This window comes from Manduca sexta, chromosome 16 (assembly GCF_014839805.1).
Source record: "Manduca sexta isolate Smith_Timp_Sample1 chromosome 16, JHU_Msex_v1.0, whole genome shotgun sequence".
In the NCBI taxonomy this organism is placed as follows: Eukaryota; Metazoa; Arthropoda; class Insecta; order Lepidoptera; family Sphingidae; genus Manduca; species Manduca sexta.
In genome coordinates this window covers 2,037,416-2,060,237 of record NC_051130.1, presented here as the reverse complement: position 1 = coordinate 2,060,237, position 22,822 = coordinate 2,037,416, and the positions used below count along the sequence as shown (strand labels likewise).

The following is a 22,822-nucleotide window of genomic DNA, read 5'->3' as shown; positions in this document are numbered from 1 at the left end:
TAAACTTTATGGTCCAACACTGGTCAGTTTCATTTCCGAGGTCCAACCCTCTTACATGATAAGATATGATTTAGGGGATCAAGGGGTCAAACACATTCCATTTTACTAGGTCTAAGGAAATAGATTTTGCATTATTTTTGTTAGTAAAATTAAGGAGGAGGTCAAACTTAGTTGACTTATCACCAAAAATATTTTCAAGAAATTTTTTCACCCGGGCCGTTTTAGAAATTAGATTTAGTTTGTTAAATTTCAAAAAGATGAGAATATTAGTAATTTTGTCAAGATCTCAATAAATGACTTCCTTATTGAATTGTTAATTAAATTCAAAAATATTAGAAATACGTTACTAATAAAGTACCTAATTATTTCATGAAGTAAGCTGTAAATACCTTGAAGAGGTAATCACAATGATATCTATACCCTAATATTTCATTAAAGATACGTACTGTGTATTACCTAATGATGTTTCGAAATAAAATAAATAAATTGTCCATTACGGCAGAAGGGAAGGTTCGTTGTCTCTCAAAGAGATTTATCATAATGATTAAAATCTAAATATAAAGTATATTATTGACATTACTATTCTCGAATTAAATCAATAGTATTTGATATATCATTGTTTAATTTCTGAAATATTATTGAAAATATCGTGCATCTGGATCCCATGTTGTTTACTTTCAATATCTAACAAGCCGTCCGATACAATATTTATATTTCTTCCACGATACTTATAAATATTTATATTGGCATACGAATTTATAAACATTAAAAAATATTTCAACATACTGTGAGCTCATTCTGCGGAGATCGGATCGTCAACAACTGAAAAATAAAAATTAAAGTTATACTTAATAGTAAAATGTAGGTAGATATTGTAACTTTCACTTGCGGATGACCAACATCTCAATCCGCCCCGTGATCATGAAGGCTGCAGTTTTCGAAACGTCAGGAGAAAATAATAATATAACCGTGATAAAATCTGCAAATAGTTTTATTTCAATGTCTAACATTTGCGTAAACATAAGAAATCATTATTAAAAAATCGTACAGATCCTTAACAATATACGGTTCGCGTTGCAGGAACTTTTGCAATCATCGGTTTCCTAATAAAGTTACTAGGAAACAATTTGACGACATCTTCGTGTACAAAAACATTAAGGCATAGTACATCGAACCAGAATTTCAATATTTTATGCGTTTTAGGTTATTTTAATCAATAATTAGCTTTTGCAAGCGGATTTGCCCTCATGAAAGAGTTTTTCCGTGATAAAAGTCCCGCTATATATTTTCCCAGGATAAAAGTAGCCTATGTCCTTCCCAGGGTCTTAAACTATATTCAGTCAGTCGGTAGTGTTGTTTTTATTGCGAGCAGATAGACAGACGTGGCAGGGGACGTTGTTTTCTAATATGTAAGGATTATAATCTATCTATATATATAAAAATGAATCCCTGTTTCCCTTGGTCATGCCATCACGCGTGAACGGCTGGACCGATTTCACATTTTTTTGTTGTGTTTGTTATTGTCAGGAGAAGGTTCTTATGAAAGAAAACATTCAAAAAAATTGCGTGGAAAATTAGAAAATTTGAGAAAACTTAACGAAAATATTAAATTTATTAACTGTCAATTGTTTGAAATAACTGTCAGCGATTGACAGAATGCGCGCTGCAAATTCATACTTAAGACGGGACAACGTCTGTTGGGTCAACTAGTATGGTATAAATTATACAAGCTATAAGGTTCACTTTTAGTATAGTATCATTGTATAACATAAAAAATCATTGAGCACCTAAGTTGAATGTTTCAACCGTATAATGAAATTAGTTACCTCAATTCTATAGTAATGCCAAGGTCTCTTTACGATAAAATATTACGTACACATATTTGTAGTAAACGTAATGACATAATATCGGAAATCCGGTATTTATTGTGAAAAAATTGAAACAATGCAGCCACTGCCTTTCGCGGGTCGACGCTCCGACGCCAAAGGACGCCTCACGCCATGTTTACTATTGTTCTATGCACACCGGAATACCGGAATTTACGGTTCAATACAATGGTGAAGGTCGAAACATTGTTATAGGAAATGCGTCAAAGAAATTATAAATTACAGTAATGTTTTCAATATTTTTGCAGTATTTATACTTGTAGGTATTAAAATTTTTGTATAAGCATATCGTAAATATTTTTTCCCTATTTTTGTACAAAAAATCAAAATTTTAAACGACCGAGTGTATTAAAACTGGCGCCAATCCCATCCTCACGAGAGGGCACCTAAAGTCAAACTTTTTTGCTCCTTCAAAAGTGAATTCTTGCGAAGTTTATTCGGAACACGTCATCAGACGTACGCGCAAGCGTGCGCTCGCATAGCAACCGACATCCAACTTTACCACTTAAATGTTAAAGTTCATAACCGGAATAACCGCTTAAAAAAAATGAATCACAAACTTGTCGTGCGAGTAGTCGACGTAACGTGCTGTAGGAGCGTTCTGTGAGGCAATAACCGCCCTATTACCGAACGATAAAGTTGTATTTCGCAGAAATAGTGTGGCAGGGCAAGTGGCCAGTCGGTGGGTATCGACCGCTTGCTCTCTCTGTCGTTCAGACGCGGGCGAGAGCGCAGCGGCGGCGGGCGGTCGACACGCGAACATGCCCACGTGCGTGCAGCAATGTTGTGGTACCGGCGACAACTGTCAAAACTCCTGCGTATCGCCGCCTTATTGCTGTTCTACTTGACAGTGTACTTCGTCATCTCGTTCGCGATCGCACCAGAGGTGACTGTGTCATTCATCAACGAAGACATCCGTGTGGGAGATAAATACGTGCTGATGTACCTCGTGGCGCCAAAAACAGCGCCGTTCACTGACGCGGAAGGCGCCGAGGTCTTCGATCCAGCCTGTGGGAAGTGTTACATCACAAATAACAGAGGGTTCCTGCCTTTGAAGGAGTACGATGCTGTCTTGTCTTTGGAGGATCGACGGCTCTCCGCAGAGTCTTTTGGTGAGAAGAATTACATCATTGAGACGACGAGGGGCTGTATCCGTAATAAGTTGAAGGGATGTGTTCGGGAGCCGAGGATCAGGTCGGCCGAGGAGACTTTTAATTTATGCGGACTCTGCAAGCATTTGCACGCAATGAGAGAACGTAAAGTGTGATACTGTATTGTGTTGTGCTTATGATACATCGAAAATGTATTTACCTGTAAGGAAAACGTATAACTAAACAGTCAATATTTTTATATGTCTAATGAGAATGTAACTAACGGTGGTTATTTTGCGTCCAATTTTAATGTAATATTTATGAACGCATATGCTTATTGGACGTCTATAGCCGTCAAAATGTGAATATGTTTTTTGCATTTACGCTTCAAGGTTCGTGTAAATTCGTATAAGGGAGAGCATAGTGTTGTTTCCATGTTCGTTATGTCTTGTGATATATGCTCAAATGAAGTGGGACCAAAATAAATTGTAAATCATCTATCTTTAATTCAATTATTTTCCCTTTTGGTTTTGTGTTATCTTTACGAAGTTCGGGAGTAATCCAGACACCCACCTTACGTGTTTATCCAATATTAATTCATAACGTTGAAATGTAATCATAATTTTAATCTCTTTTGACGTGGTGTTTGTTTATTTATTGTACTATGAGTAAAGTTTATACTATCCATGACACATACTTGCCACTGAAGTTTCAACGGCCAGTATTTACAGCGTGACTAGTAATGCACGAAATTCCAACCTTATATTTGACTTAATAAAATATGTTCTTAAGTGTGAGTAAATTATCAAATTTTGCTCGAGGTTTCCTAAATGTAAAAGATCTAATAATGTTATTAATATTTCAAACAAGATTACTCTGAATCTTTTCTCCATGTCAGGAAAAACTTCTTCAAAATCTATTAAATCATTTTGGAAACCAATCCAAACTGACAAAAAAAAAATATGACGAGACGCCCTGGCCGCACCCTTGTAGAAGTCATTACTTATGGAAATTTGACACACACCTTTTTTACAACAAGTGGTGACCACTTAGCATTAGACATGAGGTAATTAATTTACTATGTACAGTCCGACCTTTTGGGTGATTGACTTAAATAAAAAAAACGTAAAAAAAATATTGTCAACAGATAGCTGTTTGAAAAATAGCGTAACTCTTTACTAGGAGTGTAACCTTACTCGATACCACACACAAACACACTTACATCACGCATTTATCTTCGAAGGGGTTTGCAGAGGCGCTACCAGGCTACCTACCAGTGGCGAAACGTCCATACAACCCGATTCCTACCGGCTTCCCTTTTAAGATTATTTAAGTTTGTTTTAGTTTTTGATTTCTGTTAAATTGGCCTCGATATCATTACTACGGCATTTCTTTTACATCGGCTTACCTTTTAACAAATGTTACTCTTCGCCACTGCTACCTACTTTTCATCAAGTGTGTTCCATCCCATGATGTGATAGAGGGCGAACCTGTCGCCATATACCACGCATGCAGTACAACTACGCCACCGAAGCAGTCAAATTCATTCTACATACCAAATTTCCATCAAATCGGTGTAATGGTTTAGATGTAGAGTAACAAAGAAATATAACATTTTACTGGTCAACTCAAAACATTGGATTTCATATCTTATTCTAATAATTACACAGACTACAAAATCATTTAAATGGGCACAAAATAGCTTGACGGCGAAGTAGACGTTGGTACATAAATGAGTCATAAATACGGCACGATACAGGATGAGGCACTGATAAGTGCATATTTAAACTTGTTATCAAGTAAACAGTCCATTGATAACGATTGGCATCGATAACAGCATTGGTTTAAAACGTTATACGGGATATCGCGTAAACATTTTAATGCTAAATCTAATGTTTTTGCCACTCGATGGCGTATTCGTTTGGCTATTCGATCTTGATGGAGTCTCGAGTTCATTCATCGAGATGATATTGCCTTCTACCTTGAGCCTAGTATTTAGAATTGTAACCGATATAAATTTGACAGGTTGGGTTTAAACAATTTTAACATGAATTAAATTGAATCCAAAAGACCGACTTGCATACTTCAAGACACTCTGAGCTCATTTTGTGTAGATTGGACCGTCAATAGTATAAAATAAAAATGTATAATTATAAAATGTAGGTAGATATTGTAACTGACTTTTCGGACGACGCGTAACCATGAAGTCTGCAGTCTTCGAAACGTTAGAAGAAAATTATAATATAAAAAACCGCGATAAAATTCGAAAAATAACTTTATTTAAGACCTATTCAAAAATGACCTTGAAATACTTAGACATGAGATAAACAGTCAAGATAAGATAGTCTAATTTAAATCTAGATTAACAATATAGTCAGCTGTTGTGTATACCGAGTCAATAGAATTATACTTCATAGAAACATTAATTGTTCAATCAGTCAATGTTTATATAATTAAGAGGTATACCATAACAATACACTCTGAAGGCCTGAAATAGTCATTGCACATGGGCTCCGGGAGGGGGGAAAAGGGGGTGCACCCCCCTGTCCGGAACAAATCACAATAAAAATAACTGAATGACAATAGGTACTATCGACCATAGAGGTTTTATTATGGTTTAGCATATGCAAATACCCGCGCGATTTTTATTTGAAAAAAATTATAAATTTTATGATATTATGTAGTACCTCAGAATAAGAACAAGCATAGAAGGAATCTAAATTACCCTCATATACTTATCCTATTTTTTCAAATAGGCCAAAACCGTTGAAAAGATCGAGACAAATATTATGTTGCTAAGGTCGGCTTGCGTACACTTTAAAATAACCAAATGGTTACCTTTGGTCCTCTTTATGATACCGAATTAAAAAGCAAATAAAATGCCAAATGTGCCCACTTGCCAACCTCAAAACAATGTCACAAACGCGCCCAGACAATTTAGTTACGTTATACTTCAGCGCGTGCTTTTCAAAAGTGGCTACATGTTTTGTAATATTTTTGTTGTTAATTTTAATAAATACACAGTGCTGTTTAAATAAAATATAGCCCTACGAACAAGCAATGGCCTGCGTTATTGTGGGATGTAAATCTCATTCTTCTCCTAAAGAAAATGAAACTGAAATCATCCGCTTCCATCGGTGAGTAAACAAAAACCCAATATATTTGCTTAAACCCTCTACATAAGTGCAAAAAGTGTTATTAATTATACTTTATTATGCTGTAGTCATATTATAATCTGCTGTTGGCCATTCGATACAGTAATTATTAAGTATTTTTCATTTTTACCAATTTACGTAGTCGAGTTCAATAGTGTTGTGCTGCATATTCTGTCGATAACATAGATGTTAGTATATTGTAGTTTACTATTTTGCATAAATTGCCTTTTACTTACAATATACGGTGGTGTAGTGGTAAAAGCCATTTGGAAACCGTGCGCGAAGGCTGGGTTCGAGGAAACTATCTGATTTTCATAGTGTGTTTCATACAATGTGTTTCATTGCAGATTCCCCAAAGATGATGTTATGAGGAAAAAATGGATCCCAATTGGCATTGGAAAAACAGCACCGTGTTTGCTCTAAGCATTTCGGCAAAGTTTTATTAACATTGAAATAAGTTATCAAACATATGTGACATGAATGATACCGCTGTGTTTTAATTTTACTGTCCCATTTTAGTAGCTTCTGTCAAATCACACCTCTTGGGTATCTTTTAATCCCTAAGAAAGTCAGAAAAGAACAGAAGGAGTGCTGGCTTTCTCCTAGACGAAATTCTTGCCGATTTCTTGTTTGTTACTTACAGCGGTTTCCATTCCTTCCGAAATTTCTAACATTTGCTTAATTTAATAATCTAAATGCTAAACCATTTTTGTGTGAATAACATTTCGGAAGGCATGAAAACTGCTGTAAATAGCAAATGAAAATTGGACAAAATTTAGTTCGAAGAAAGCCGGTAGTTCCATTGTTTATGTAATTTAACAGCTTCTTAACGAGTGCTTTTATATACCCAGACTTCTTCTGGTACTTGAATACCAAATCAGGGTTTTGATATCTTTTTTAGCCTTTATCTAAAATAGCAGCAATTTGCAGCGGTTTGTAGTTGACTGACCGAAAAGTGTTTATTTTAGCAGGTCTGTGAATTTACCATAGCCGATAGATAACGCATCTATCGATATCGATAAGATGTCAGAAAGGATCGCAACACAATTAAATTTCTTGCTGTCTAAGATAGAGTACACTCAAATGTCATAGTGTTACTTCTATGCTTGTCATTGTTCTGAGTGTAGTACCGACTTATTTTATTTTATTAAAATTAAGACTCAAAACAGATTACAATCAATATTAAAGCTAATTATAAAATATACAAGCATAAAACTAGACTGTATTCCTAAACATTGCGCCCTTATACTAGTTAATTACTTAAAGTGCGGACTAAGATAAATTAAGACTATTGAGTACTATGCATAGTTAAAAAAAAATTGAAACAAGGAAGTATAAGTGTAACTTAAAAATATATGACTAACTATTGCGGGTAAATATTAATTGTTTTAGACTTGTTGAGAATGATCCAAATCTGATATTGGATAATAAAAAAATATAAATACTTATGCAGATGCACTTCTCTGAAAGTAATTTTGGCGGCTCCTATGTATTGGACGTTTGCATACATAACATTTAATGACAAATACGTTGTCTTTTTGTTCATACCTATTTATAAACGTCTTACTTTTCACATGACAGGTCAGTATCAAGAAAGTGTGCGCAACACGAGGCTTTCTTAATAAAATAATGACCTATGCCAAAATTGAAAATTTGTGGCAATCAAAAAACTCATTTCTGTTTGTGACCTTTTTTATTTTCCCTTTTCTTTTTCATGCTATAGGTTACATTTTTGACTTATCTTTAACAAGTTCAATTTTATAGCAATTTAAAAAAAAGGCGGCAAACAGAAATGACTTTTTAACGATTTCCAAAAATAAACAATTTTGGAATAGATCATTATTTTATTAAGAGAGTGACGTATTCCGTTTGATAGTTTTTTTTAATTATTTATTGCATTTAATATAGAAATGTATACAGGCGGATTTAATGCCATAGGCATTGTCTCCCAGTCTACCCTAGGGTGATGCAGGGATGAAAAAGTACAGGTAGGTAGGTAAGGATTGTATAAGATCTTTACTTAAATATAATATATACTTTGATTTGAACCTGACTCACTTTTGATAGCCTGACGAGGGTCGTCTTAAACAAACATCGGATTTTCGAATAAACGCGTTAGACGCTCGTAACCCTTGAATTTATTTCAAGTATTTGGTATCAGTTCAATTAAGGTATTTTTTCAAAACAACTTTTCCACGCTAGCGGAGTTGCAGGCAAAAGATATTTTTTTTTTTTTTATAAGACACCCTCCATTTCGGCGCCACAGGGTTCAGCACGAATGCTAGATCACCGGATCATAGGGGTCCTTACTTTATTTTTATTTTTACACACAAAACAAGTTACAATCATAATACTTTAATGCTACAAATGAGGTTTCTTAACATGATGGGTTATCCCAAAACTAGTGTTTCCCAATAAATTTATACAAGTACGAGTGATATAACTAAGTAAAAATGATAAAGGAAAACAAAAAGTGATACTTAACGACAGAAAAATTACTAGAAATGAAATATTATTTTATAAAATGTATACAGAATTTGACTCAATCTGCTAAACATAATTTAAATGCACACCCGTGGTCAACACCAAGAGGCCCTGCGAACGAGATTCTGTTACCTCCCGGCTTGACGGTTCCATAAGATGAAAGTTTTTTTTTGTTTATAAAAGACTCTGTACAAATACCACCATGTCGCTATAAATACATCACGTGGAAAATCCAAATCGCCATTAATGCAAGAGGATAAATTCGGCGCTTGCGTGAAATCCCGACACACGCGTAAACATACATAAAGTATTCTTGTGTTTACGAATGTTTATCGGATTTATATTTAAGCATCGGGTTTGAGCCCAGTGGATTACCCATCTGTATTCAACTGACCGAAAATACAAACGCATCAAAATCTGTCTATTCGTTTTGGGGGCTGAGATGCCAGATGTTCCCAAACATTTTTTCTCATAGATTTCACGATTTTACTGGTTCCGGGGGACCTTTTTTTTAGGTTTTGCAGAGAATGTGCATTACGTTTATTATTATTATTGGGTTATTTTGAGGTCACCGTCCCTCTTACGACCCCTATCAGTATTATTTGCGTAAATTAATAGGTGAAGTCAAGCCAAAATTTTAGTACTTTACTATCAAACCAGATAAATTTTCGTGGACCCCCGCTTACTAATTGTGGATCTCCATTTTCTGGTCACGCTAACGTGGACCCTCGTCAAATCTCCGGTGGACCCCTGGGTGTCCATCTGGACCACTTTGGGAATCTGTGTTCCAGACAAACATGTAGACGTTATACGGTACAACACCAGTATTTTTGCGTGGTTAAAATCAGTCAAATTTTGATAAAACCGATTTAAGAGTCGAACTTAGAAACTCAACGATTGATATGTTTGTTTATACGTCACTTATACAATTATATTAAGACATACCTTATTTTTTTTATACGTGTACGGAAATGTGACCCCACTGCACCTGATGGTAAGTAGAGTGGGGTCCAATACAATGTCGACTGACGAAAGACGATTACCCCTCAGCAGTAACACAATTTTGCTGGCCTATTGGAACTGTATGTACACAGGCATATCTCGGAACACGAAACACTTACGTGGGCACTATGGCGGGTTTTAACACCTTGTGTACGGTGGTCGCTATCCGGGCAGATATAAAATATATTCTCACATCGGCAGAAAAGCGGCTGGAAGTTTATTTATCACTAACTGACCCTGACCGTAGTGATGTGCCAACTATCGATTTATAATATTTTCGTATTTACAACACTAACACATCGAGGCGATGATGTAGAAACGTTAAGCATAAATTAAAATATAAGCAACGTGAAATCTAGTTTAACAAGCATATTCCGGTTATTTTATTAGTGTTTATAAATATTTAAAAGCCAGTATTACATAATCAGCTCTTCAACTTTTTAAAAATATAATATTATCATGCCTATATCCTATAGGGGTAAGTAGAGAATGTGAATTGCTTTAGATCTAGATATACTTCGTTTGTTCCGGCTGATTTCTTGACCTACACTCTAAAATGTAGATTTGTCATACTTTTAATGCGGTCGATCCTTATTAACACATTCTCCTGGCATTCCTTTATAATAATAAAACCAGATTAATGTAATTTAAACAAGACATACTGATCAACTGCTCCCTCGTGCCTCCTCTAGTACTGAAAGGATTTAGGCATTAGTCCACCATGCTATTCTAGTTCAGTCGAACTTCACATACCTTCTAATTTCTTATGTATAACTCTTGGGTATGCAGGTTTGTTGACAATGTTTGCCTTTAAGGATGAAGCAAACGATAATTCAAACAACCTTCGATAAGTGAGATATACCTTAATTTTTTAATCTGCAGGCCATCGGCCTACTATCTCTGCATCAAAAAAAGCGCGTCAATCAAGCCGGCTTCTAGAAAGTAGCACAAGCCCTTGGTAGTCAGTCAAGGTGGCTTCCTGTGAGAATTTCCCTTCCTGCAGGGCATCCTGCCGCTTCCCTCACCCGGTTATTTCACATCTTCCGGCTTTGCAATACAGGCATGCAGCCGACCGTGCGTTCCTCATTAGCCAATCGTATCAGTAGCGTCTTGATAAACGGTTGCTTTGTGATTTGTTGGTCAAGTGGAAATATGGAATTTTTAAGGTAATTTTTAAACATTTTCTTCTCGGAAAGTTTTTTTATAGGATAGAAGTGTTTTTTTTGATAAATTGTTCAATGATAGTGTAGTTTTGAGTTGTGAAATATTCCCAATTGATTTTTTAATATCAGTCCTGTATATATACTGACCTGCTGCTGAGAACAGGCCTCCTCTACTATTGAGAGGGATTAGGCTTTAGTACACCACGCTGGCCTAGTGCGGATTGGTAGCTTTCACAGTTCACACGCCTTCAAAATTCCTATAGAGAACTTCTCAAGTATGCAGGTATACACATAATTTTGTAAAAGTCAAAAGGGTGTGTCCTTTGGATTTGAACCTTTAGACATTCGTTTCGGCGGTCCATTCCACACCGAACTAGGCTATCGCCGCTATTTTTATTGATTTTTTGTCAAGTATAAATGCTGCAGGGAAGTTTCAGGGAACAGACGACTTCTCTTTACACAGAGAAATGCATATCTCTTATCATTATCTATGCAAATTGTACCAGATTCAAGTTACATAATTAGAAATTTGATGATATTATCTCGCTAGATATGCGGCTTGGTGGGTCACCAGATTTATTACTGTAATCATCACAAATAAGTCATATTGGGTAGGTCTAGAGGTCAGTAGTTAACATACCAGCATCTTCACGAACGAAAGTGGAAAAAACTTCCTACAATGCACTATTTTTGGCCAAGAAGTAACCTATATTATGTTAATATAGGATATTTTCACGCAAATCTTAGCTTATTTACAAACTATGTCGCTTATAATGGATGGACTTATTGCTAGAAAAGATCTCTTCTTCGAAACTCTGGAAATTATAAACTCAGTGAAATAGAGAGCATACTACAGTCTGTTATGCATAATGAACTGCCTGAATTGCCTTAGTGGTGTAATGGTATTACGGTACTACAGCAGTGCTGAAGTCTCGGCTTCGATCCCCGGGCAAAGTGATATTGGTTTTTTCTACTTAATATGAGTCCAGAGTCTAGTATATGTGATCGATATGGCGACAGGCTCGCGGAAAGTGGGTGCAAAAGTCGCGCCTCTGCCTACCCCTTTGGCGATAAAAGACGCGAATGTATGTGTACAATTACCAAATATCTTCATAAGCTTTCACGTAGTAACATATATTATCACTAATATATTATCGTTAATCTAAATTGTACTCGAAAATAGGTCTATTAGATAAAAGAAAAACGTCCTAAAAGTCGGCTGCCAAATCAGGCGCCCAGAAACAACGTCTGTGCGGTGCCTAATACCTCTTAGACGTCAACTGCCAACAAAATTATATCAAGTACAATGAATTATGAAACTGACTATAGCTTGAGCAACTTCACCTTATTTACAAGTTAAATCATTAGACTCTCACATATTAACAAAATAACATTACAAAACGATACACTAATTGATCAACATGATAATTAAATACAATTAAGCTACTAATTTCCACAAAAACTGGCAACACTGCGTCTAAATTACATTTAACATGTGTTGCCAACAGTAAGTATCAACTGTCCATCAATCAGGCAGTAGTTGAACGTTACATGACCAATTATAAATGATTAATAGAGCTTCAAAGACATTTTACGTTTGTATAGCATGTGTTATATCGAAATCCATTCATGTTTTGCGTGAATTGTAGAAGAACCTACGAGGTCTTAGGTTTATACTCGAATCAAATCGTTAAGTTTAAATCGGAGAGGATCAATCATGTTCAATGATTAATCAAAATGTATATAGAATCTAGCTTTTGCTCGCGGCTTCGCCCGTGTGAAGGATATAAAGTGATAGAAAGTAGCTTATAACCTTCCCAGGTTTTTAAACTGTTTCTATACCAAATTTCATAAAAATCCGTTCAGTAGATTTTGAGAAAATCGATAACAGACAAATAGCGGAAAGGGGGATTATTTCTTACTATGTATAGAGGCCATACCCAAAAAAATAAGTAAAAAAAGTGTCCCGCACACACACATACAAATTTACGAGTCATGTGAAAGACTTGGAGTATTATATAAGAGCCAGCGCATATAATACAACACTGTAATGCCATTTATTGGTGAGTTGTTTGATTTTGAATATTATTTCAATGAAGTCAATGTCGATAATAGTTTGACAGTAAAAAAATTATCGGCGCCACGTTCCGCCAAATATTCGCCAAACCTAGGATACTAAGGGTCTTGCTAATAATCCCTGTATATATCTATAACTCTACAATATTTTGTCTCGCTTCTTCTGACGTTCAATGTCACTCGAGAGAGCAAGACAAAACACTGAATTAGAGACGTATAATGTTTATTAATAAGGCAGCTAGTTATTTGTTTTTACACGTACTGTAAATGCCTCAGATGTACGGAAATCTATCTACCACTTTGTAATAATATATGTATACATTCATTGATCCTTCTCCGATAATTGCTTACTACAGAATTCACGTTCGTCAATTCAAAAAAGGTTTTAGAGACTTAATAAAGTACTGGTAATTGGTACCTTTTCGATAGAAGAGTATATCAGATAAGAATTTAAAATAATTGCTCTCAATCTTCAGACTGTTTCACACAGCAGTTCTTCTCTTGTCATTGACCTGGTCAACCGAAGCTGATCTGTTCTCCAAGGCCACCAGGACCAAGGCTGATGAACGGGATCTAAGGAACAGTGTGTTTGACTTCATCATTGTTGGAGGGGGCACTGCAGGATGCGTGTTGGCTAATAGACTGTCTGCTGTCGCGGATTGGAAGGTAAAGCAGTGGGGTTACTTAAGTTTTAAGTGGTAGAGATATCGCTCAGTATTATAAGGTTTGATGATATACTTGATGTGCAAATTGAAATATAAATATCACATGATTTTGTGTCTTTTTAACTGACCTCAAAAAAGGGAGAGGTTCTCAATTCGACTATATGTTTTTTTTTTGTGAAATGTTCAATTTCTAAAGATAAAGAAGGAACCGTAGATTATTGGCTTATAATATTTTTACTAATATAAAAAATAATGATTCCTTAGGTGTATGCGAATATTAGACCTAGAAACGAAACTATTTTACGTATTTCATCGTGTTTTTTATAGTGCTAATAGTGAGGTCGCGATATAATTGTCTATATGCCTCTCAGAACATTGGCAAATGAATCTTCCACGTCATGCTCGATTGGATTCGTTACCACTGTCTATGAAATAGATGCTGGATATATGGATGAGGGATATATGTTGGATGCTAATGGTAGGATATCTAGTATATCCGCCCGGATAGCGACCACCGTACACGAGGTGTTAAAACCCGCCATAGTGGCCCACGTAAGTGTCGCGTTGTGGGATCGGCCTGTGTTTATCCGGTTCCAACAGGCCGGCATAATTATGTCGGCTACCGAGGGGTAATCATATCTCGTCAGTCGACATTCTATTGGACCCAACTCCAATTACCATCAGGTGCAGTGGGGTCAATTAGTCGTGAATAAAAAACAAATATTATGTAAGGCAAAATATGTAATACATAGATTTGGAAAAATATCTGAGGTGATATGTAGGTGTGGCCTTTTAAAAGGGAAATTATCATCGAATCAGTGCAACTATGTGAAGTAATACTTTATTAAAATGGATTCTGAACCTATTTCAATGATTCTATTTTATTTGAAAGCTAGTGCTTCCCGTGTGTTCCCATATAAGTTTCATTGTTTTTGGACCCTTAACTTGGAGATACATCAGAAAACTCTTAAAATGATGTCGTCAACGTATAATGATTTTTATTAACACAAAAAAGGAAAAAATAAAACATTTTTAACAAATGTTATACCGCCTTCAATAACCACTTAAAACTTTAACATTACCTATATACTGATTACCAATTTTATACTCGGATATTGTACGAGAATTATTAATTTCTCACCTGAATCCCCCCAGGTCCTGGTCCTAGAATCTGGAGACGAGGAGAACATAGACTATGACATACCGGCTGTCCCAACCATGGACTATCGTCCCATTCTCTGGAACTTCAGGACTGAGAGGAACGGTTATTCCTGCCTCTCACGACCTGGGGGCAGTTGTGAGGTCAGGACTGGTAAGGTCCTCGGAGGGTCTAGCGTGGTGAACGACATGAAGTATACTCGAGGGTCGAAGGCAGATTATGATGGATGGCATAGCACCGGTGCCTTGGGCTCTTTGGACTGGAAGTTTGAGAACTTATTGGAGTATTTTAAGACTTCTGAGGATAATGGTGAGTCTCATCTCATCTCATCTGGTGTCATCAGCCTACGACTGTCCTCTGCTGAACATAGGCCTCCCCTAGAGCGCTCTACGTTGCTCTGTCCTCCGCTCTCCTCATCCAGCGTCCACCGGCAATCCTGTGAATGTCGTCGGACCAGCGGGGCGGAGGTCGTTCTACGCTACGCTTGAGTGAATGGTATGAATGGTATGAATACGCTTGTATGGTGAGTGGTGCGAACCTTTTATGTATTTAGAGATTTGGGAAAACTACTATGGTATTATCATGTATTATATACTGTCCCAATGCTGGGCTCGGGCCTCCTGTACTAAAGCCTCTAGTCTGATGTAATTTCAAGGTCTCGGAGTGAACTGTTCAATTGAACGTGTAATGGTTACTCAAGTATTTTGCACTTAATCGAGCAAATATGCACCTTAAATTGTCGTTCCACGAATATATTATTCCTATTCTGCTTCATACAATAGCCCGCATTACCACAAATGGCAAGTCTGTGCAGCATATTTGTTATATGCTCATAATTATTGATATTATTTAGCACCAATTTGACAAATGGTTTCGACGGCGTTGTATTGCGTCCGCGGTACGAATGATAGCTGAAGTTTCGGATTCAATTCCCGGCTAAAGTTATATAAGTTTTTCTACTCATGAGTAAAGAGTATGAAATTGTGACCTGATGTGGCAATAGCCTCATCCCAACACAGAACTTTAAACATAGCTCGTGAAATGTAATTAACCTTTACCTCTTCCAAAAAAATAACTCTGGTTGCTATGTCGGGATTGGTATGGTCATTTGATATATTAGCAAACTATTATACTTACATGTAGATATCAAAACGATTTAAAAATTACTAGAAAATTCTATGTTTCAATCTGATGATTGATATGACAGAATTACAAAAAAGATTTCCAAATTTTTACTATATCGGCATTTATTCTACTTTTTCTGTAACTCTAATTGATTTTAATTTTGTTATTGAACAAATGTACAGGTGCATAAACTATTTTAAATTTGTAGGTGACTACGACATACTCATGAACTCTTTCTACCATTCTCGAGGTGGAGAAATGCGCGTACAAAAGTTCAAATACGTCGACCGTTACATTGAAGTATTTTCAAATGCTTTCGCCGAAATGGGTTTCCGAAATTTGGACATCAACACCAATGTACCCGAAGCTATAGTTTTTAATCAATTCACAGTCTCAAATAACACAAGACTGAGTGCTAATTCAGCATTTTTGAAACCTGTTAGACATCGTAAAAATTTGACTGTGATGAAAGAAGCAACAGTTACCAAAATTGTTATTGATAAGCAAGAAAAGAACGTAGATGCAGTGCTGTATGAAATAGAGAAAGGAAAGGAAAAACCTGCGTATGTCAAACGAGAAGTTATATTAACAGGTGGAGCTATAAATAACGTTCGATTGTTACATTTATCCGGAATAGGACCTACTGCCGACTTAAAAAAACATAATATTACTGCGCTATTTGATCTTCCTGTAGGACAAAACTACCAGGACCAAGTCTCTACAGGGGGACTAGCATTTGTCCTTAATGATGTTGCGCCAGTCACTGAGAATCAAGTCATTAATGACTTTAAAACTTGGTTTCAAAATAGAAGCGGTCCGTTAGCTTCTAGAGGTATTAATCAAGTGTCTACATTCATACAGTTATACGAAAATACGAACGCACCAGACGTAGAACTGGCTTTAGAAGGAAACTTTATTAGAAGTGATAAGTTTATGCTAACAAACGTTAGTGTCCATGCAGCGGAAGAATCCAACCTCCCGCTACCTTATTATAACTTGGTAAATATTTACCCAGTTCTTCTGAAACCTAAAAGCAGAGGAAAGGTCATGCTCAATAAAAGAAACCCAAAATACGGTAGACCAGTAATTCAAGCTAATCTTCTTAAGGAAACTGAGGATCTGGATACTATAGTAGATAGTGTGGACATAGCTTTGCAGCTTCTTGACACAAAAGAAATGAAAAAAGCAGAAGTCAAGTTTGCACCGTTAGATTTATTCCCCTGTGATAGACTGACTAATAGAGATCAATGGAACTGCATTACACGACACTACACTAAGGCTATGGGGCGTCCTGTAGGAACGTGTAGGATGGGGGAAAATAGTAAAGAATCTGTAGTCGACTATCAGTTAAAGGTTCACGGTATTGAAGGTCTTCGAATAATGGACGCTTCAGTCATGCCTACTCATGTGCGTGGAGGTATCTTTGCTGCGACGATGATGATTGCAGAAAAAGGTGCAAAAATGATTCTAAAAGATTGGAAGGAAAACAAAGGTCATTACTATAATAGATGACAATTATAGGATTTAGATAAATAAAATATATTCTTAATACCAAGCGTTTTTAATTAAATCACTAGCCTTTTCAGCGATCATTATGACTGGTGCAGCTGTGGACCCTCTTGTAATTTTTGGGATTATGGACGCATCAACAACTCTCAAATTTGCTACTCCATACACTCTTAAATGGTTATCGACCACTGATTCAGGATCTTTCGCTGTTCCCATTTTACATGTACCGACATAATTGTGTAGTGGCGAGGAAAAATGTCTGATTATACATGACCAAAAATCTTCTGACACACTTTCGTGGTATTTACATTCATTGTTCAAAATTGGGTGGGGATCAAATTCAAATTCTGCTGTTTTAAACACTTCAGTATCGAATAATCTTATTACTTCGCGAATACCTTCCAATATTTTTCTTTCATCAGTAGTATCTTTCAAATAATTTGGGTATATCAATGGTTTGCCAAACACGGGGTCCGTTGCATTCAGGACAATATGTCCTCTACTTCCTGGAGTCAGCAAGGAAATGCACATGTCTATCCTATCGTAATACATGTTAGAACCGTGGCCTTTAAATCTGACCTCTATATCAGGGGTTCCCAAAACTTCTGACATACTAGATTCGATATACGCTACTACTTGAAAATTTGCTGATAAAGGTCCTACTCCTCTGGTATAATAATCAGTTATATCTTTCATCTTCTCTGGAAACTTAGATACTGTTGCCGTTTTAGTTAATTTAATTACTGGCAAACATACTGATAGGTGATCGTGAAAATTGCTTCCAACTGGTAAATCATAAAATACTCTCACACCCACATATTCCAAATACTCCTTAGGTCCTAGACCAGACTGCATTAACAATTTAGGAGAATTTATAGCACCAGCACTCAATATGATTTCTTTTTTAGTTTTCACCCTTACTTTTGTACCATTTTTGATATATTCAACACCTATAGCTTGTACTGTATCTCCGACGTTCTTGAGTACTATTTTAGTAACAAGGGCTTCATTAACGATGTCCAAATTTGGCCTTAGCTTTTTGACAGGATCAATGAACGCAGTGTAGGAGCTGACTCTCTCACCGTAGTAGGACATGGTTTGTATCCGCATGAAGCCGAGCTGATTTCTGCCATTGATATCGGTGTAATTGTAGCCTAATTCATTGAAAGCACTCAGAAGTACGTCGACATTGTCATCTACATATGGATACCTTCCAACATCCAACGGCCCTTGGGTAGAATGGAATAACTTATTCTTTGATATATCTTTATCGTAATTTCCTTCAGAATATTTGAAGTAGGGTAGTATTTGGCTGTAACTCCATCCTTCATTGCCGTTCAAAGCCCATTCATCGTAATCAGCAGGGCTCCCTCTCATGTAGGCCATATCGTTGATAGTTGAAGTTCCTCCGAGCACTCTTCCTTGCACGACTTCACAACCTCTTTCTACGCGATTCTGGCAGAATCTAAAACGTGATACCTCTGTACGATGAATGATTAGGAGCATTAGATTTGAAGATCCGTTGAAAGTCTATTAAAAATCATTATGTATACGTGTACTACGTATATTAAAATTTATGTATGATCAGAAACCATTTCAAACAAATGAAAAATGTTCAACATTTTTCTCATTTAAGGCTATCAATGGATCTCCCAAAAAGTATTTAGCCAAAAACTCACCCCTTTTTAGGTCTCATGGCGTATTGCCAATCCAAAGTGGAACCTTTGAACTCACTCGTCAGTCCTGGTATGAGGGCCATTTTTGGTTCTTCGGGCCCTGCCTCTATCAGTAAAACCTTTAACAAATATCATTAGTCATTGAAAATTAAAAATTTTATACACACGTAGAAGTGTCTTACTGCGTATTACGAGACTTAACATCTTATGTCTTTTTTTATAAGAGCACGGCAAAGTGACGGTGAAGCTGAGGTCCTAGGTTCGATCCTCGGGTCGGGCAAAGTGATATTGAGTTATCTACTAAGTATTTGTCTGGAGTCTGCAATTTGTGCCCGATATAGCGCTAGGCTCGCCCCCTGTCACATCATGGGACGGGTATTGACAGTTATTATTCTGTCTACACCGTCCGGAAAAAAAGGCTTGAGTGTTTGTGAATCTTTCAAGGATATAATGCCAACGAAATATGAGTGATTTTTATGTTAAAATGACCCATCAAAAATATAATATATAAAAACTTTATCCTACCTAAGCATACCCATTCGGGGATACTAAGAGTGTGTGTGTGTTGAATAGAAAAGGCATAATCCTAACAAATATGTTCAGATACGAACAATTTATATATATATAATTTGACGAAACGCGTGACTCGGCACAATATTAGGAATTACAAAAGTATCTAACACACGAGTTTATTAGTGACGTTTCAACCACAAACTATTATTACAAATCAATTGACTTCAATTGTACAATCGTACTACAGCTGTTTCATAACACTTTTGAATAATAAAATAGCACCTAGCTGAAGTTAGGTCATTGTAAAACTATTTTCGTATTGTAATTCTATTTTTCCTCAATTGAGATGTGTGCCAACAGACAAAGGAATCTAATTATACATAGTGTGGCTGACAATATGTCAGCGAATCGTTTTCTATAGAAATTATTGTGTTATACTAAACTGCCGTCATTGACAAGGTGATCTTGTTATGACAAAAAAGGTTATGAATATATTACTACATAAATACTTCTGGAAACAGCAATATGCAATAACAGTATACCTCTTGTTTGCAAATACCATTGATGTTTATAAGGGCTCGCAAATATTTACTGGCTTTCTCCCTTCCTTCCATCTACGAGTTTTTCCTATCCTTCTCGCGCACTTTTTTCCCAGCTATTCCCTCCCAAATTTCTTCCAGGACCCTGCAGTCGCTAAGCCGGGAGATTTCAGTATCTCATTCGCAGGATTCCCCCGGTGTTGACTGCGAGGTCCGATACACTACATAAAAAGTACTGGAGATTGTTTTGAGACATTTTCTATGAGAATATATTACCTTCCATTTCCTATTCTCCGACAATCTGCTAGCCAAAATACAGCCCGCTGTGCCTCCACCGATGATAATAAAATCGTATATGGGAAAATTTCCATCTTCACGTTTATCATTATCAGGAATTTTATCGAAGTACATAAACTGCCTGAACTTCACCATATCTATATCTTCACGAGATATCGCCTTCATGTCTGAGTTAATGTGTTTCGTCCCAAAATAATCAGGTTCTGGAGGCAAATGTCCATACAAAGTGTGTACTAGAGATATTAGGAGTATAGCTGTAGGAGCACATTCGATTCTGCCGTCACATATTTTGCATAAATCATCGGTTACGTTCGATGTCATTGCATTATTTCTTCCATTTATATTTCTTTAACTTATATTCTTTGAATCAACAGTTGAATGCAATTATTTCAAGGATTCTATTGTATTATTTGTTATCACTTCACTCACTTTGCCTTTATCAAGTTGGTTCTGCTTATCATTTAGTTGTGATTTTCTTATTCGTTTCCGTCAATATTTATTGTTGACTATTTTGTTAAAACAAATTAGACTCTTGTCTGCATCATTTTTAAAATTACTATTTTTTGTATTAATATTCTTTTCTGAACATAATTTTTCTAAAAAACTATAAACTATACGTCTGTCTACCTTAGTTTCTCAAGGAATAATGGAGGATGGCGCTCATGTACAAAGAATTTATTGTTTACAATGATGTTGTTTAAAGTTTATTACGTGTTGTTTGGAGTTCCAGGAGATTTTTTCTTTAGTAGAACATGTATGTTTACAGTGTTCTGTTTAATAACTGTTAGAGACTGTGTTCGCTTATTTATTTTTAACGATGGAAGTTGTTTGCAATTGAGTAATTAATGAACCTAATTTTGCCTTTTCCGTCTTTAATTTCCTGTCGTTTTTTAAATGACTAATTGTTCTCGCGAATTTTATTAACATAATATTCATAGTATATAGGTTCCTAGGTCGGTTTCCATGTCAATATTTTAAGCACAATTTGCTCGAGACTGTATCTTGATTTACCAAAGGGAGTTGAAAATTTTCAAATAGTCAGCAAATGTCCTACTGCCTCTACAGCCCCAGGTTCGAATCCCGGGTCGAGTTAAGTGAAATTATTTTTTATATCAGTATTATCTCATCACTCATAGCCCATTTTTTATATTTATTTTAAAAAATTACTCAATAGTTTTAAAAATTCATTCCCTGAGAAAGAAATCTTACAATATTTTCTGTTTACTATTTTTAATAACACCGTTAGAGGAACTAAGACAATGTTGTACTTCTTTTTTTCGGAGCTGCAGTTACACATAGCCCCACTGGTCTAGAGTCAATGCTTTCGAGCCGTGAACCATGACGTCCAGATTTCAATTCCCCGTCACTTTTTCGATTCGAAGAACAACAACCACCTGAGATTAAAAATGCCCAATATGGCATTTGGCTTTCTATGACATACAACGACTACAAAAACTGAAATTTTCTGGTTCCGCCTCTGCCTACCTCTTCGTGGTTAAGGCGTGATATGCCGTAAGCTTATCGTCGATGTTATACTAGAAATTTCTTAATTTCCTAACACGTTTAAATCGATACAAACACCTGTCCGGTTTCCATTACTTGATTAATATTGTAGACGCAACGCAATGCCGTTAAAAACTATGCCATTTAAATGCGTATTTATCGATCTGGTTTATAAATGAAAAACTATGTCAAGTGACATAGGTTAGGTCTGTATTCATCTACAGGGTCATTTTGACATCGCGTTATTAAATGAAACCTCATAGTCGTCTTCACCTATGCTGAGATTGTGCTAAAAATCATCCGTTAAAAACGAATATTTTCACCAAAAATCCTTTAGTTTTATGTTTTTTTCATTTTGTAGTTTAACGCGAATATGGTGAGTGTGTGTATTTCTGACTGAAAGCTTGATGTTGCCGCTGCAACTATGATCTTAGAGTAGAAGTAGCGGCATTAGGGCGCATCATAATACCATTATTTTTTAGTGAAAAACTAAAAAATAATTTAATATTGCCTATATACGCGTTACCAATTTTGGAGTCGGTGCCTAATAAAAATTATACATAAATATAAAGATTAGTATACACTGTCTACATTTGAAAAAGATTAAGCATACGTCATCACTAATAACAGCATTAGGCGACTCACAATAATCGACTAATCTACAAGCATTCAAAACACGCACGGCATTATAATAATATTATTGTATTAGATATTTCTCACAGATCCTACGATGTGAAGGTTCAAAATAAAAGAGGCAGCACAATTTTCGAAGTAATTCTTGTTACATCAAGATACGGTTTACTTGTAACTTGTGAGATTATGCTAGACATACGAATATGTTCAGCGGTTTCTGTAATAATAATATATAATATCAGCCCTGTATTATATACTGTCTCACTACTGGGCACGGGCCTCCTATAGTATGGATTGGTAGATTTCATACACCCTCAATGTTTTTGTAGAGAACTTCTCAGGTTTG

The 22,822-nt window shown here is 36.1% G+C and overlaps 3 protein-coding genes across 5 annotated transcripts in view; 2 read left to right on the top strand and 1 right to left on the bottom strand.

The window, feature by feature from the left end:
• The window catches only part of LOC115444103 (protein prickle), a 423,151-nt gene that overhangs the window by 202,357 nt on the left and 197,972 nt on the right, over positions 1-22,822 (top strand). The window lies entirely within an intron of this gene.
• LOC115444108 (glucose dehydrogenase [FAD, quinone]) lies at positions 9,928-17,403 on the top strand. Its single transcript, XM_030169758.2, has 4 exons — positions 9,928-10,784; positions 13,334-13,523; positions 14,678-14,990; positions 16,015-17,403. Exons 1-4 carry the CDS (start codon positions 10,681-10,683, stop codon positions 17,316-17,318), a joined length of 1,911 nt encoding a protein of 636 aa, XP_030025618.1. The 5' UTR covers positions 9,928-10,680; the 3' UTR covers positions 17,319-17,403.
• Positions 17,315-20,995, bottom strand: LOC115444109 (glucose dehydrogenase [FAD, quinone]). Its single transcript, XM_030169759.2, has 3 exons — positions 20,320-20,995; positions 18,995-19,110; positions 17,315-18,780 (listed from the first exon to the last, which is right to left on the bottom strand). The coding sequence occupies exons 1-3, from the start codon at positions 20,659-20,661 to the stop codon at positions 17,352-17,354; spliced, it is 1,887 nt and encodes a 628-aa protein (XP_030025619.2). The 5' UTR covers positions 20,662-20,995; the 3' UTR covers positions 17,315-17,351.

Coding starts and splice junctions, on each gene's coding strand:
- LOC115444109 (XM_030169759.2), bottom strand. CDS start 20,661: ATGACATCGAACGTAACCGATGATTTATGCAAAATATGTGACGGCAGA. Junction 19,111..20,319: donor CGGAGAATAGGAAATGGAAG/GTAATATATTCT, acceptor TATTTGTTAAAG/GTTTTACTGATAGAGGCAGG. Junction 18,781..18,994: donor GCCATGAGACCTAAAAAGGG/GTGAGTTTTTGG, acceptor ATCACGTTTTAG/ATTCTGCCAGAATCGCGTAG.
- LOC115444108 (XM_030169758.2), top strand. CDS start 10,681: ATGCAGCCGACCGTGCGTTCCTCATTAGCCAATCGTATCAGTAGCGTC. Junction 13,524..14,677: donor CTGCTGTCGCGGATTGGAAG/GTAAAGCAGTGG, acceptor GAATCCCCCCAG/GTCCTGGTCCTAGAATCTGG. Junction 14,991..16,014: donor TAAGACTTCTGAGGATAATG/GTGAGTCTCATC, acceptor TTAAATTTGTAG/GTGACTACGACATACTCATG.